General features: G+C 48.1%; 2 protein-coding genes across 3 annotated transcripts in view; one reads left to right on the forward strand and one right to left on the reverse strand.

The window, feature by feature from the left end:
- The first annotated feature begins 3,285 nt into the window (after positions 1–3,285).
- Positions 3,286–8,143, forward strand: C10H12orf76 (chromosome 10 C12orf76 homolog). The gene is made up of 2 exons (XM_042055891.1): positions 3,286–3,487; positions 6,915–8,143. The coding sequence occupies exons 1-2, from the start codon at positions 3,355–3,357 to the stop codon at positions 6,998–7,000; spliced, it is 219 nt and encodes a 72-aa protein (XP_041911825.1). The 5' UTR covers positions 3,286–3,354; the 3' UTR covers positions 7,001–8,143.
- A 2,005-nt stretch (positions 8,144–10,148) lies between these two features.
- Ankrd13a (ankyrin repeat domain 13A) overlaps positions 10,149–12,580 on the reverse strand; it is a 31,317-nt gene continuing 28,885 nt past the window's right edge. For both annotated transcript variants that reach the window (XM_038345020.1, XM_038345021.1), the window contains exon 15: positions 10,149–12,112. In XM_038345020.1, the coding sequence (XP_038200948.1) occupies positions 11,917–12,112 (196 nt within the window). In that variant the 3' untranslated portion in view covers positions 10,149–11,916. The remainder of the gene's footprint in view (positions 12,113–12,580) is intronic.

The raw sequence follows: 12,580 nt of genomic DNA on the forward strand, positions 1-12,580 counted from the left end.
CGTTTGTGTGTGTTCTGCTAGTTTTAAAAAATCACCACAAGCCACCAAAATAGTTGTTTAAGGGTAATAAGCAAGCAAATGAACATTCCACTTATTTGGTAGTGATCTATTTATTTGGAATAGGTAATTATGTAGGGGCTAGAAGTAAAACGGGTCACTAAGGGCTGGGGACTGGGGAGACAGCTGTGTCACTTTCTAAAGGACGTGGAGTTTCTGTCTGAGATGATGAAATACTTCTGAAAAATGAGCCACATGTGTGGATGCGCCTAGTACCTCTGAATTATATTTAAAATTCGCTAAGATGATTTACTTTACAGTATGGATTGTCACCATAATAACAAAAGTGAGATTAGCAGCTGAAGTGATTTTTAAGATTGTGTAAGAAGGGCTGAGAGATGGCTCGGCAGTTAAGAGCACTGACTGCCCTTCCAGAGGACCCGGGTTCAGCTCCCAGCACCCACCTGGCGGCTCACAGCTGCCTGCAACTCCTGTTCCAGGGGAACAGACACCTTCTAGCCTTCGCCAGCACCAGATACATGCAATGCACACACATACATGCAAGCAAAACACACATATGCATAAAATAAACCTTAAAAATGATTGTAGAGGTGCACACCTTTGATCCCAGCACTCAGGAGACAGAGGCAGGTGGATCTCTGAATTTTAGGCCAGCTTGGTCTAGAGTTCTGGGACAGGTCTATTTAGAGCTACCCTCAATTCAACAATAATAGCAACGAACAAGTGTTCATCAAGAGCTGGGCTGGAAGGAGGCCTAACTCAGGTCACACACTGAATCCTAAACTGGTCTTTGCAGCCGAAGGGATGGAAGGTGCCTATTGACGACTGGATAGTGTGTGCGCTCCTGGAGCGAGGACTCCAGAACCCACGGGTAGGCAGAGAGAAGTGCTTCCATCTGTTCACCAACAATAACCCATAAAGGAACCAATCCCGGACAGCCAAAACCAGCCCATGTCCACCGTCATTGTACTTCTGAATTTCAAAATAGATAACAAGTGTGATGGTCCATAAGATATTTGTGGTGTACTTTAACATATTTTTAGTATAAAGCACAATGGTATCAGGGCTAGAGAGAGGCCATGGAGTATGCTGCTTACTGGCTTGCTCCTCCTGGCTTGCTCAGCTGTAGCTGAACCCTAACATTTTCCTTGGGGGAGGGGGTGAGAAGGTGCAGCATCAATGACTCAGACACTGGAAGTCAGGCAGAAGGCATACAGAAGACTCGTTTATTTAACAACAGGGATAAACTTATATACCCTCCCAGCACCCAGGCATTCTGATGCATTGACATTGTGTGGTCACCACTCATTGACTAGGCACAATCAGAATTTCTGACAGCACCAGGCAGACTCCAGGTTGGCTCCTCTCAGCCTTGCAGGCCTTACCTTCTTACATTCAGCCTGCCTTTTTTTTTTTTTTATAGAACCCGGGATCACCAGTCCAGGGTTGGTACCACCCAACGTGGCTGGGCCCTCCCCCACCAAATCACTGATTAGATTAGAAAAAAGGGTGCTCTAGTGAGGTCTTATGGAGACATTTTCTCAGTTGAGGCCCCATCCTTTCCAGTGGCTTTGTGTCAAGTTGACACACAACTAGCCAGTCCAACAAATGTAAGTGAAGTCAGTGAGTGGAGCAGATGGGCTCTTTCCATCCTGCTGTTTTCGTCTTCAGCTTCTGACATGGATGTGTCTCCTCCAGTGTCAATGTTCTATATCTACTCAACAAACGTTTGAGAAAACTGCTCTGTACATGTTCCAGCCCTGAGGATACTGTCCCTGCCTTCACACAGTTTGCAGTTCGGTTGGAGAGAGATAAATGTCCACAGAAGAAAAAGACAGAAAAAGACAGTGCTGGAAATGTTGCAGGGGTCGCTTGATAGACAAGGAAAGCACATTCCGAGGGGTGAGCATCCTAGCCTCAGCGATATGAAGGGGCCTGCTGTGTACAGTTCCTGGGGTGGGAAGAGAACAATTCTCTTTAAGCAATCACATATCCTTTGGTTTCTTCTGTATCTGCTTTAACTGAAGGAAATTCCCATGGGAAGAGCTAAGTGACTGGCAGCATGAAAAAGCCAGCCAAGCCCGCATCTCAGGAATTCACCAACGATTAGAGTATGTGATTTCTCGGGCTCATTCCAAACCCACTCTTCTTAGACATATGCCCAGCGTAACCTTCATAGCTCCCACATAAATCACAATGCATGGTGCCAGCTGCATGCTTTTTAGTATTTGGTCCCACAGTTCAGAGGAATTCTCTTAGTGGATTCAAACAGTGAGGCTCAGGGAGGTGATATATCGGGAAGGCAGGTCATATGCTCTACTACCTGCTTAGATTTGTACAAGCATCAGAAACCCTGCTATCAGCATACACCCATCCACTCACCAGAAGTGTTTGGATGGATGGATGGATGGAGATGCTTTCCATTGTTTCTTAGCAACGTTCATCCATTATTGTATGAACAATGTGTCAAAAGAACTATCCTTGGGTCCACTGTAGCTCTGGCACTTAGGATGCTGGGGTCCTTTGCTTGCTCTATATTATGGTAGGCAAGGAGAGGTTTCTCCAGCACGTTTAGAGCTGTGTATATGCATGTTACACGTGCGTATGTATGTTTGTATGTGTGTGAGTGCACCTGGGTCTGTGTGTGTGTGCACAGTATGTGCATTCGTGCTTGAAGAAGCCAGAGGTTAATGTTGAATGGCTCCTACATCACTCTCCACCTTATATATTGAGGTAGGGTCTCTCACTTGAACCCAGAGCTCATCAGTTGTCTTGCTCTGACCCTGTCTTCTCCTCTGGAGCAGAGCCCTGGGACACAGGTGGGCCACTGTGTGTGTGTGTGTGTGTGTGTGTGTTTTAAATAGAAAAATACGTGTTAAATTCGTCAGTCAAATGGCAATGAAGTTAAGCGGGACGCTAGGTGGTGTGGAGATATTTGAGTGAGGGGGAGGCTGCAGTTTTAGAAAAAGATGTTCAGGATATGGGTTCCTTGAGAGAATGTATGTAAAATGGGAATGCATAGTTTGTTTCTCCAGAATATGGTGACGACTGAATACGAAAATGCATGGTTTTGTAAAGAAAAGCCTTTCAATGTTGTGAGCTGGGAACATTCTGGGCGGAACGTTAATCCTCGCGGAAATTGGGTGCAGTATTATGGCCGGACCATATTGGCGGAACCTTGTCCCGTCTCCACCAGCCCTCTCCCAAACCCGCCCCCGTCTAGTTTCCATGGCAACCACGCCAGCCGACTACGCTGGCCGCGGAAAGGGCGCGTCTAGAGGCGGGGCTTGAGGCGGAAGCCGCGTCCGCACGCGCGGTGCGGAGCAGGTTCCAGAGATGCTGCTTGCGGGGTGGTTGCGGCTGGGTGCTGCGCTCTGCAGCCTCCTGCTGGGGCAGGCCGAGGCCCCGGACCCCGGGGTGCCGCCGGAGCGGAGCCGGCCCTACGCGGTGCTGCGTGGGCAGAACCTGGGTGAGCGGGGCGGGGTGGGGCGGGGCGAGGCGGAGCGGGCTGCGCGTTTGCAGCCCGAGCGCGGAGCACCCGGGCTTGGGAGCGGGCGGCGCGGGAGCTGTCCCTGACGTCTGGTGCTCACAGAGCCAGTTTTCCTGCTGTCAGCCCAAGCTTGGGAGCCAGCTCTCTTGCCCTATGTGCTGGCGGCACCTGCTGATATTAGAAGCTGGAGACCTGGGTTTGTGCCTTCATGTCCGACTCTATGGATTCAAGCTGGGCAGGAGGGCTACATCTGCATCCATCCCTCTTCCTGCCAGATAGGCCCGTTCTCAGCAATGACATTTGTAATGGACGTTTTAGCATTCCCTACACACCAGGTGCTGTGCTCAGGACTTACATGTATTTGGGGAGCTTCATTGTAAGCTAATGAAAAAGTAGGGCTTTTCAATCCTGTTTTAACAGAAAAGGAAAAATGAAGCCGAAAGGTAAAGTTATGTTACTCAGGGATACCCAGGTATGGCATGGTGAATGCCAATGCTTGAATCTGGGATTTGTGGGAGCTTGAAGCAACTTTGGGGGGTATCTGTCACATAATGCATGGCCTTGAAAGGAGCTCTGGTTCTTGATACTGAGCAAACCAGATGTGTCCGTCTCGCCTCCACCCTCCCTCCCCACCTAATACCGTTCTGGGCTGTCTTTCTATGGCTTGTTTTCTCCCACGTTTAGACCACTTACTTGGTACCCATCTAGCAGTCCACTAAGTAGTTGTCAGAGATTTCCAGCCTAATCCTTTAGACTTGGGTTTGTCACCCTGGATACATCTGACACCTTAGATCACGTGATTTTTTTTTTTTTTTTTTTTTTTTTTTTTTTTTTTTTTTTTTTTTTTTTAGCTGCAGGGATGGGGAGAGGCTGTCCTGAGCATAGGATGTTTATGAGCCCCCACCTATCCTTTACCCTCTGGGTCCAGTCACACCCACCACTTGCAGTCCACACAATCACAATGTTTCCAGTCCTAACCCTTTCAGTTAAGACCCCTACTGAAGAACAGCAAGCTGAGGATGCTCCCAAACTGTCTTAGCTGTAGTAGTAGCACCATCATCACCATCGTCATCTTCATCATCACCATCACCACCACCATCATCAACTACAGAAAGAGTGTTACGGAAGTTTACACTGTGGTATTGCAACATCAAGCAGGTAACGTGTCTGCACTGGATGCTTTGAGGCAGTCTGCTTAGTAACCATGCATATATCTAGAATCTGGAACGAAGTAGAAATAATTGTCCTTTACCACCTGGAGTTCAAGAAATGCGGCCCTAGGCAGTTGAGGGCAGTAGGAATTTTATCGCCGATTTCATGAACAAGGACACAAAAATTGGGGGCCTTTAGTAAGATGCATAGCCTAGGAAGCACATGGGAACCCAGGCAGTCTGACCTCAAACTCCGGACTGTTCACCTCCATGAGTGCTTGCTGCCTGTCTTGACTGTAAGTGAAGCGTTCAACTATATGCACCTACTATATGCCCAGTACTTTATTGAACACTGCTTGAAGGTAATCCATAGTTAAGCTTAAAGAAATCCTTTTAATTGGGTTTTCATTTGTCCCACTTTATCGATCCAGAACATGATTCTCAGTAATGGGAAGTGACCATGGGATGGAGCTGTCTTTTACAGTCAGGTGGTGGTGGCGTACACCTATAGTCCCAACACTTGGGAGGCAGAGGCAGGTGGATAACTATGAGTTCGAGGCCAGCCTGGTCTACAGAGTGAGATCCAGGACAGCCAGGGCCGTACAGAGAGACCCTCTCTTGAAGAACAACAGCAACAACAAAGTCTTTTAAGGTTGTTTTTGGAACATGTCTGGTTACTGATGTGCCATGCAAGAGAGGTGGGTACAAGGATGAAGAATAGAAGGGCTTATCAAGTTCCAAATGGATGTTAATTCAAATAATATTGATACCTAGCATATGGTTTTAGTTAAGCTTTTTCGTTTTTTTTCCTTTGTTTGGATTTTAGGTGTGGGGTGTGTGTGTGTGTGTGTGTGTGTGTGTGTTCATTTGTGTATCCAATGAGGCCAGAAGTGGATATCAGATCCCTGGAACTAGAGTTATGGGTATGTGCTGGGTCCAGTATGGGTGCTGGGTCCAGTAACACAATCTTGGTCCTAAACAGGCTAAATGCCATATCTCCAGATAGCCCAGGTCAACTAAATACCTGGCCAAATTGTCAAAAGTCTTTAATTTCCAGTTTCCTAAAGTTATGAGTACAACTGGACTTAAAATTCTCTTGCTCCATTCAAACCATCTCCGTACATTCTAGAAGGGGCTTTAAAATTAAAGGGAAAGAAATCTTCTTTTTTTTTTTTAAAGAATTTATGATTTGTTTATTTTATGTGCATTTGTGTGAAGGTCTCAGATCCCCTGGAACTGATTTATAGACAGTTATGAGCTGCCATGTGGGTACTGGGAATTGAACCCAGGTCCTCTGGAAGGGTAGTCAGTGCTCTTAACCACCAAGCCATCTCTCCAGCCCCAGAAATCTGCTTCTTAAAATAGAAGCAAAAGATAGATGCTCGGCAGTAATTCCTGGCTGCACCGCAGGGGGCCTGAGCTTGGTTCCCAGCACCAATGAAGATCTCAGAACTACATCTGGCCTTCTGCAGTTGTGAAATGCTCTTTGACATTTTTCCTATCCTTTCTCCCCCTTACCCACCAAGAAAAGAAGCTCTTTGTGTAATAACTAGGCTAAGAGGATGTGATGGGATAGAGGTGGGGCAGGCACAGATGTTTTGAAATGACCGTCTTGAAAGTAGGCAGGTCTAGGCTTCTCAGAGGAACTGGACCGCGACCAGCATAGTCAAGTCCGCTGGCACCTGGCGTGGGCCCACAAACTTGGAACTAAACATTTATAAATGTGCCTTTGCTTATCAACAATCACAGCGCTTTGAATGCCACAGGAGACCGCTGCTGCTGAGTGGAGCAAGTGGCTTCCGTTCGTAGCTTAAAGCCCCAGACTGCCAGGCTGAGTCCTCTTGTAGACCCCACTCCTTCCCTGAGCACCCTGAATGTTTTAGACATGAACTTTACTCTCAACAACAGCTGGGGCTGGAGAGAGAGCGCAGCAGTTAAGAGCACCAGCTGCTCTTGCAGAGGCCCTGGGTTTGAGTCCCAGCATTCACAATGCCACTTCAAACTTCTCTAACTCCAGTCCCAGGGAATCTGACACCCCCCCCGGGGGGGCGGGGCTCTGGGGGCGGGGCTCTGGTTATGAGTGCTTCTGCTCTCACTGTCCTGTACCTGTGGGGTGACTGGAGTAAGTGCCTAGCTAGTTCTGCCACCCAGCGCAGTAAGTACCCTTGGGTCAAGTAGCAATTGAAAAAGCACCGTCTCTTAATGAAAACATGGAGCCTGGCGCTCCCACGAGGTAACCTGTTTTCCCTTTGCAGTGCTGATGGGAACCATTTTTAGCTTCCTGCTGGTGACCATCATCCTGATGGCATTTTGTGTCTACAAGCCCATTCGTCGTCGGTGACAGCCCCAGAAGATCACGCGGCTTCAAGTTTCTGGGACAGCATGAGTTGCGTTGCCTGTGAGCCACTGGAGATGATGGAATCAGAACTTGTAGGAAGTGACCCCTGACCTGGACAGGGCTTAGAAAAGCATCTAGCAGTGATTGTGTCCTAACATCAGTTATTGGCTGCCGAGTCGGCATCTCGGTGCTTTTGTTTGGCTGTGCTGGCTAAAAGTCAAGGCTGAAGCTCCAAGCCTCCTTTAAAGACATGTCTTTTGCCAAGTGTCCAGAAGAGCTGCGCTGGAGAGGACTAATCACTAATTCTTGAAATAAGGAAGAGGAAGACTAAACATGTAGACATCCCCTGCTCTCAATCATTCTGTCATGGTGTGTTACATGGGGCAGTAAGATGGCTCAGCAGGTAGAGGGGCTTGCACCCAAACCTGATAACCTGAGTTTGATTCTTGGAACTCATCTGGAAGGAGAGAACTGACTCCCATGGGTTGTTCTTTGACCTCCACACACGAATAAGTAAATATACAAACAAAGACTACGTTTCCTTTCTACTGAGGTGCCCTAGGATACCCTGGTTGAAAAGCCAGTGTTCATCGTGGAGAACTTAGGCCATCATTCCTTGCCTTCATTGGTTCTGGACTTGAATGGCCACAATTGGGCCGGAATTGTATCCTAGGTCTGTAGTCACGTGCCCCCCCTGGCCTGTCAGACATATTGATGTCCCTCTCACCCATGGCCTAAAGCTTCTGTAACTTTCCAGATGGGAGCATGAGAGACTTAGCTCTCCCTCTTCTCCCAGGGTGTAGAGGGGTCAACTTGGTGTCCACTGTGCAGGCTGCTGTTTGCAGGACTCTCGGCTTTTCAAGTGCTGCTACTGAACTTGAGTTCTCCTACTGATACTTCTCATAGTTATAGAGTGGTTATTAGTATTTATTATGCTAGATTTAATTTTGTCAAATTGTTGTAATCTTAGTCTCATGCTCCCCACAGCACAGCACTGGTCTGTGTTATCGTCTGACAAGGTGTGCTCGGTGTGAACTGAGGAGGAGCACTGCTTGGTGTGAACTAACTGAGGAGGAGCGCTGCAACTGTTGGGGTCTTTTCTGCAAACGTGTAACACCGAGCCATTAAATAACAAAGTTAAAGGAATCCTGGCTGCTGTTTATTCATCATTATGTTTCCTAGTGTTTAAAATGCAGGGTGGGGCTATATTGATGGCTCAGTGATTAGGAGCACTTGTTGCTTTTGTAGAGAATTAGGTTTGGTTCCCAGCATCCAGATGGTGGCTCACAGCTAGCTGTAGCTCCAGTTCCAGGGACTCTGATGCCCTCTGCTGACCGCAGGTAGACACCGAGCATGTGTCGTGAACAGACATCACAAGGCAACCTGCTCATATAATCTTTTTTGAAAACTTTAGTGCAGGTGTGTGTGGTGTGCGTTTGAATCTGGCCTCATTTGTTTAAGGTAGACCAGTGAAGTGGAATTTAAACTAGCATGTGAAATAGTAAGACTGAGCCAGACTCACATTGGGCTGGGACTGCATCCCGCACTTTTGGTCAAGGCCAACTATAAGGAGCTACCCTTCTCCAGAGCCTCAGTTTCTTTATCAGCAGTAACACCGGCACCCCGAAACTGAGTGATGTAAAACACTAAACTGTAGGAGACGTGGCCACACACAGTCAGACTGCTCCCCAGAAGTTCCAGGTATTGCCCTGACACATGAGGAATATTTGGGCACTGAGATTGTGTCCCAAGAGGGCATGTCCAACCCCACTTCATAAACAACCTGTTTTGATATACCACTGTAATCCTTGTTGTCATTTTAAAGATTTTAAAAGGAAAGAGTAAAATCTTACCAAGCCTATAGTCCTTGTTACTGTTCTTTGCTTGGTAATAATCATGTGGACATGGATGAGACCTGGGACGAAGAACTGGACCAGAGACACTTGGTTGGAAACAGAAATGTGGGGCTGGAGAGATGGTTTAGCAATGAAGAGCATATGTTTCTCTTCCAGTGGACCCGAGCTGATTCCCTGCATCTACGTGAAGCAGCTCATAACACCTCTGCTGCCGCTCCAGGGAGCCCCTGGCTCCTGAGGGTGCCGGCACCCACATTCACGCCTTCTCTCCTCACGCACACGATTAACTGTTTTTTTAAAAAAACAAATAGGAATTGTACACCTTTAATCCCAGCAATCAGAAGGCAGCAGTAGTTGGGTCTCTCACCAACCAGGGCTCCACAGATGGATCCTACCTATCTCAGATAAACAGCTTATGAAAGGGAACACAAGGCTGTAAGGAGTGACGGGCATCTGAACACATGAGCACTCCAAAGCACACAGGCTCCTCTCCCAGTGCTGCTGGAGGTCTGGGGACTCCGGAGCACTAGTCGCAAAGCTTCTAGCTGGACTCAGTCTTTAAACCACGCCTATTTCTAGACTCGGGGCTAGGTAGCACTTTGACCTCCATCACTTACTGTCCCACGGTCACTTAAAATCTCTAGTCCAGTCCCTCTCCCTTGATGTCGCCATGGTCAGGAGGCGCCTGAGGCCAGCTGCTGTCTTCACTGTGTAGTGTAACAAGTCGGGAACAGACTCTCAGAAACCTGCACTCAGTGGGGCAGGCTTCCAGGTAGAAGTGACTGGAGCATGGTCTTGGTGAGGTACTCGGTGTTAAGTCATCCATAGACTGCCCGTGGCCTGCAAAGGGGGTGTGGCTCACGTACTGCTTACACCCCAAAGCACAGCTGCTCCTCCCATCTTCCTAGGACAACCAAGTCCCCTCCAGATCCCTAAAACACTGTTATCCAGCCACTGCCCTTTGCTTTTAAGGCCCAGATTTTACTTGAATGCCTTAAAAATATCCCCCATCACTCTGGCTTCAAGGACTGAATCTCTTCGATTAGCAGTGTTGATGCCCATTTCCCCTCTTCCAGAAGGCACCACACTCCCAGGAGGTGCAAGAAGAGGACCCACATGGCCCAACACTGGATCTTTTCATTTATTTACACCTGGTACAAGTTGTGAGGCAATGCTGACTGCGCTCTGGGCAGGAAGGCTGGGGGGTGGGTGATGGTCTTTGTAAAGGGCAGGTACTGTGAACAGGGAGCATGTGTTCCTGCGGCGTTGAGAGGACGCACCCAGAAGAGACAGACTGACTGGCAGGGCCTGTGAGCGCCCTCTATGGAAGCATATTTATTTGCATTTTAAGACAGAACACACAGGGAAAGCTGCAACATGGTGATGCAGTGCTCAATCCCTTTTTAAGTGACTTCCTAGGGGCACAAGCACAGACTTCAGAAAGCAGAGATGGAACGCAAACCTGGGATTCACCTTAGTGAGTAAACGTGGCCCCAGTGCAGCCATTCCCACAGTGTCTTTGCTCCTGGCAAATGCCAAGTAAACAGCTGCCAAGCTGAGCAGAAAGCAAATGTGATGCCCACCCTCGTCTTCTGTACAGGGAAGGAATTTTGGTTAGACCATCACAAAAGGTAGGTGCTATGAGAAATTAAAAATCACAATTCTTTTTGACTAAGAACATTTTACTGGCAACATTGACTGTATCAAACAGACATTCTTGAGAATGGTGGACTCTCTTCAGAACAGAAGCGTAACAGGAAACAGACTCAGAAGAGAGGAAGGTACTATTAGCATGTGATCAGCGCAGTCTGTGGGGTTAATGCCTGCACCAGGTGAGGGGTGCAAGGTGCCCTTGGCTGCATTCCCCAGGAGTCGGTCTGTTATGCAATAGGTATTTACAGAAGGGTTAGACAAAATAGTTAACTACTAAAGGTATCCAAAAAAGGCCTGAGAAAATCTGGTTAAAATGTATAACCTTGTATTGCTACTGATGGGAGTAGTCATTTTTATATCTCTTAAAAATAATAAAAACATTCTGTTAAAAAATATATTTATCCAGAAAGATGTTGATTTGAACTCTAAAAAGCAATATGGAGTCGTCACTTTTCCCTTTTGGATGAAGAGCCTCTACTCCAGGTCAGCTCTCTCCTGGCTTTAGGACCACCCTGCCCTCTCTAAAGAAGCTAGCTCATCCTGCCCCCTCTAATGAAGCTAGCTCGTGCAGTTGGCTCTCCCCAGGCTGGAAATCCTTCACTGGAGCAGGCACGGAACGCACAGTAGCTAGATTCTCTGCTGTTCCCATGGTTTGGTCAGCTTGCCTGCTTTGAGAACCAGCCATGGATTCCCCTAGCTGCTCCTCCAAGGACAGGATTAGCTGCCTTCGGTTTAGCCTGGAGGATGCTGCTCTCAAAGGAACTGCCTCTATGGATTCAGATCAGGTCCTCAGTGTGTAGAGTGAGGTGGTTTAAACTATTAGTAATTTTTAAGGCTAAGGCAATATCCGTGGTCATTTGTATATCTTAATTTGATGCAAATAGTTAGGCATAATCTAAAATAGATCCTGTACATATCCTCCTAGCGGGGGGTAAAGGGCATGGACAAGGTTGAGATGGGAGGTGTAATGGCAATGTCTAGGAACCCTATAGGAAGGGAATAAAGAGGTCAGCAGAACCCGTTTCTTTGGTGAACACTCTACAAAGGCTGCTGCTCTCCTGTAGAAAAGCACCCTGACTCTGCAGTGATGTTTGTTATCACTTCTGATGAAGATGTATCTACTAACCTGCAGGGCTTGGCGTTGCTGTCTAAAGCTGGTAGTAAAAATGTGACCTGCAGGCCAGGATGGCTAATGGAAGGTGATGATGCTCTCCTCCCTCAGCCTGGAGATGGGGCCTGCCAATGCTGCCCTCCTCCACTCTGGGGAGTCCCTGGTCCTGCACCTTTGCATAAAGGAAGGGGCAGCTGCTGCCTGCAGGAAGTGTAGACCTCTGCTGTAGGGTCGCAGCTGACGAAGCACCTCCATGCAGCCCAGAGCCTCTACTCTGTGCAGCCCCTGGACAAAAATGTCTATTTCTCAGTGAGTGACAGACGTAAGACTTGCTGGAGTTCGGCCTCTTCCTCCTGGAGCCTTAGCTCCTGTTCCGCCAGCTCTTTGGCAGACAGCTCCATGGCCAGCTGCAGGTCACTATCAAAACGGCTCGACTCACTGAGGGCACCTGGGCACGAGCCTTCCATGGTGGTTAGAAGGCTCTCCTGGATGGCCCTAGGGTAGGAAACGGAACAGAGTTATTCCTATCCTGGAGGTGGTGGCAGCAGCTACATTCTTACTGATTACTAAGAGCACACTGTACCTAGCACTCCTGATGCATGACGATGTCTACCCTGCTGAGGTGAAGGTGCTGGGCCTATGTGAACCAGCATCCCCCAGTTCTAAGCTACGAATGAGGACTGGTCTGTTAGAAAGCAGTGCTCACACATGCTTCCCATAGGAAGAAGGAGGCACTACTGCAGGTTCCACCATTTCTGTAGCTCGACCCCAACTGTCTTTAGCCCTGCATATCCTCACCCAGCTAGACCTGCAATCACACATTCGCAGAAGACCAAGCCAAGCAGAAAACATTTACCCAGGGCTTTGCTGCAAGCAGCCCTGATCTGTGAGCCAGTCAGCACTCAGGTCAGAGCTGGTTTAAAGGATAACCACAATAAAAGAGGCACGAAGGCTGAGGCCTAA

The sequence above is a fragment of the Arvicola amphibius genome, chromosome 10 (assembly GCF_903992535.2).
Source record: "Arvicola amphibius chromosome 10, mArvAmp1.2, whole genome shotgun sequence".
Taxonomy (NCBI): Eukaryota; Metazoa; Chordata; class Mammalia; order Rodentia; family Cricetidae; genus Arvicola; species Arvicola amphibius.

Coding starts and splice junctions, on each gene's coding strand:
- C10H12orf76 (XM_042055891.1), top strand. CDS start 3,355: ATGCTGCTTGCGGGGTGGTTGCGGCTGGGTGCTGCGCTCTGCAGCCTC. Junction 3,488..6,914: donor GCTGCGTGGGCAGAACCTGG/GTGAGCGGGGCG, acceptor TTCCCTTTGCAG/TGCTGATGGGAACCATTTTT.